This window comes from Carlito syrichta, unplaced genomic scaffold (assembly GCF_000164805.1).
Source record: "Carlito syrichta isolate Samal-C Ts95f unplaced genomic scaffold, Tarsius_syrichta-2.0.1 Scaffold301920, whole genome shotgun sequence".
NCBI classification, from domain to species: domain Eukaryota; kingdom Metazoa; phylum Chordata; class Mammalia; order Primates; family Tarsiidae; genus Carlito; species Carlito syrichta.
This window is the reverse complement of record NW_007246016.1, coordinates 14,450-15,859: the sequence shown is the minus strand read 5'-3', so window position 1 is coordinate 15,859 and position 1,410 is coordinate 14,450. Positions and strand designations below refer to the sequence as shown.

Here is a 1,410-nt window from a genome sequence, read left to right as displayed (position 1 = left end):
CACTCACCTCAGCCTCCCAAAGGCGCGGGATTACAGGCTGAGCCACTGAGCCCGGCCAATCTGACTTGTTAATGCCAAGTTGTTTCCCAACCTGTGCAACAGAGTGAGATCCCAACTCAATAAATATGTAATTTTTACTTGTTAATGCCAAGTTGTCTCCCAAAGTGGCTGTAAACGATTAGCTCTCTCCATGTAGGGTTACAGTGTTATGGTGACCCTAGATCCATAAATGCCAGAATCTCAGGGCAGGAAAGAAACACTGAACTCAGTCTCCTCATTTTATGGATGGAGGAAATTTAGACACAGGAACGTGCGACGGCCTGGCCTTGAACCCAAACCCCCTTACTCCCTCCCTACCCCTGCCTTGGCTCATGTCTCTCTCTCTCTCTCATCCCCTCCTTCCACAGGCTGAAGCCCCAATGTGTGGCTGCCACCACACATCAAGCTGTTTCTAGGGTGGGCTCGGGACTCGAATCTGACCCGGCTGGGGTCTCCACTGGTTCTGGAAAATGAGGCTTTTCCGCAGACGCCACATGCCCCTGCGCCTGGCCATGGTGGGCAGCGCCTTTCTGCTCTTCCTCTTCATCCTGCAGAGAGATGTGAGCAGCAGGGAGCAGGCCACAGAGAAGCCGTGGCTGAAGTCCCTGGTGAGCCAGAAGGTTCACGTCCTAGACCTCATGCTGGAGGCCGTGAACAACCTCCGAGATTCCATGCCCAGGCTCCAAATCAGGGCTCCGGAACCCCAGCAGACTGTGTTTTCCACAAACCAATCCTGCCTCCCTGGGTTCTATACCCCAGCTGAGCTGAAGCCCTTCTGGGAACGGCCACCACAGGACCCCAATGCCCCCGGGGCAGATGGGAAAGCATTTCAGAAGAGCGAATGGACCCCACTGGAGACCCAGGAGAAGGAAGAGGGCTATAAGAAACACTGCTTCAATGCCTTTGCCAGTGACCGGATCTCCCTGCAGAGGGCCCTGGGACCAGACACCCGACCCCCTGAGTGAGTAGCACCCAGAGTCCTCAGAGGAGGCCATGGCTCTGCCAAAGGCATGGCTGGTATGGCCACAGCCACAGGCCAGGTGCTAGGAAAAGAAGTGAAAGGGATTTAGGAATATGGGCAAGGATTTCCTCTAAGCCAGCAGTCCCTAACCTTCTTGGCATCAGGGACCAGTTTCATGGAAGACAATTTTTCCACGGATAGGTGTGGGAATGGGTTTCAGGATGATTCAAGCACATAACGTTTTTTGTGCACTTTATTTCTATTATTTATTTTTTTTTTTTGAGTTGGAGTCTCACTCCGTCGCCCAGACTGGAGGGCAGTGGCCGCTCCCGGCCACTGCAGCCTCGACCTGCTGGGCTCCGGCGATCCTTCCGCCTCAGCCTTCCAAGTAGCCAGAATTACAGGCACGT

The 1,410-nt window shown here is 54.1% G+C and overlaps 1 protein-coding gene across 1 annotated transcript in view; it reads left to right on the top strand.

Annotated features, from left to right (window-relative positions):
- The first annotated feature begins 406 nt into the window (after positions 1-406).
- LOC103257972 (polypeptide N-acetylgalactosaminyltransferase 6-like) overlaps positions 407-1,410 on the top strand; it is a 15,158-nt gene continuing 14,154 nt past the window's right edge. The window contains exon 1 of the mRNA XM_008055675.2: positions 407-1,000. Within this exon, the coding sequence (XP_008053866.1) occupies positions 510-1,000 (491 nt within the window). The 5' untranslated portion in view covers positions 407-509. The remainder of the gene's footprint in view (positions 1,001-1,410) is intronic.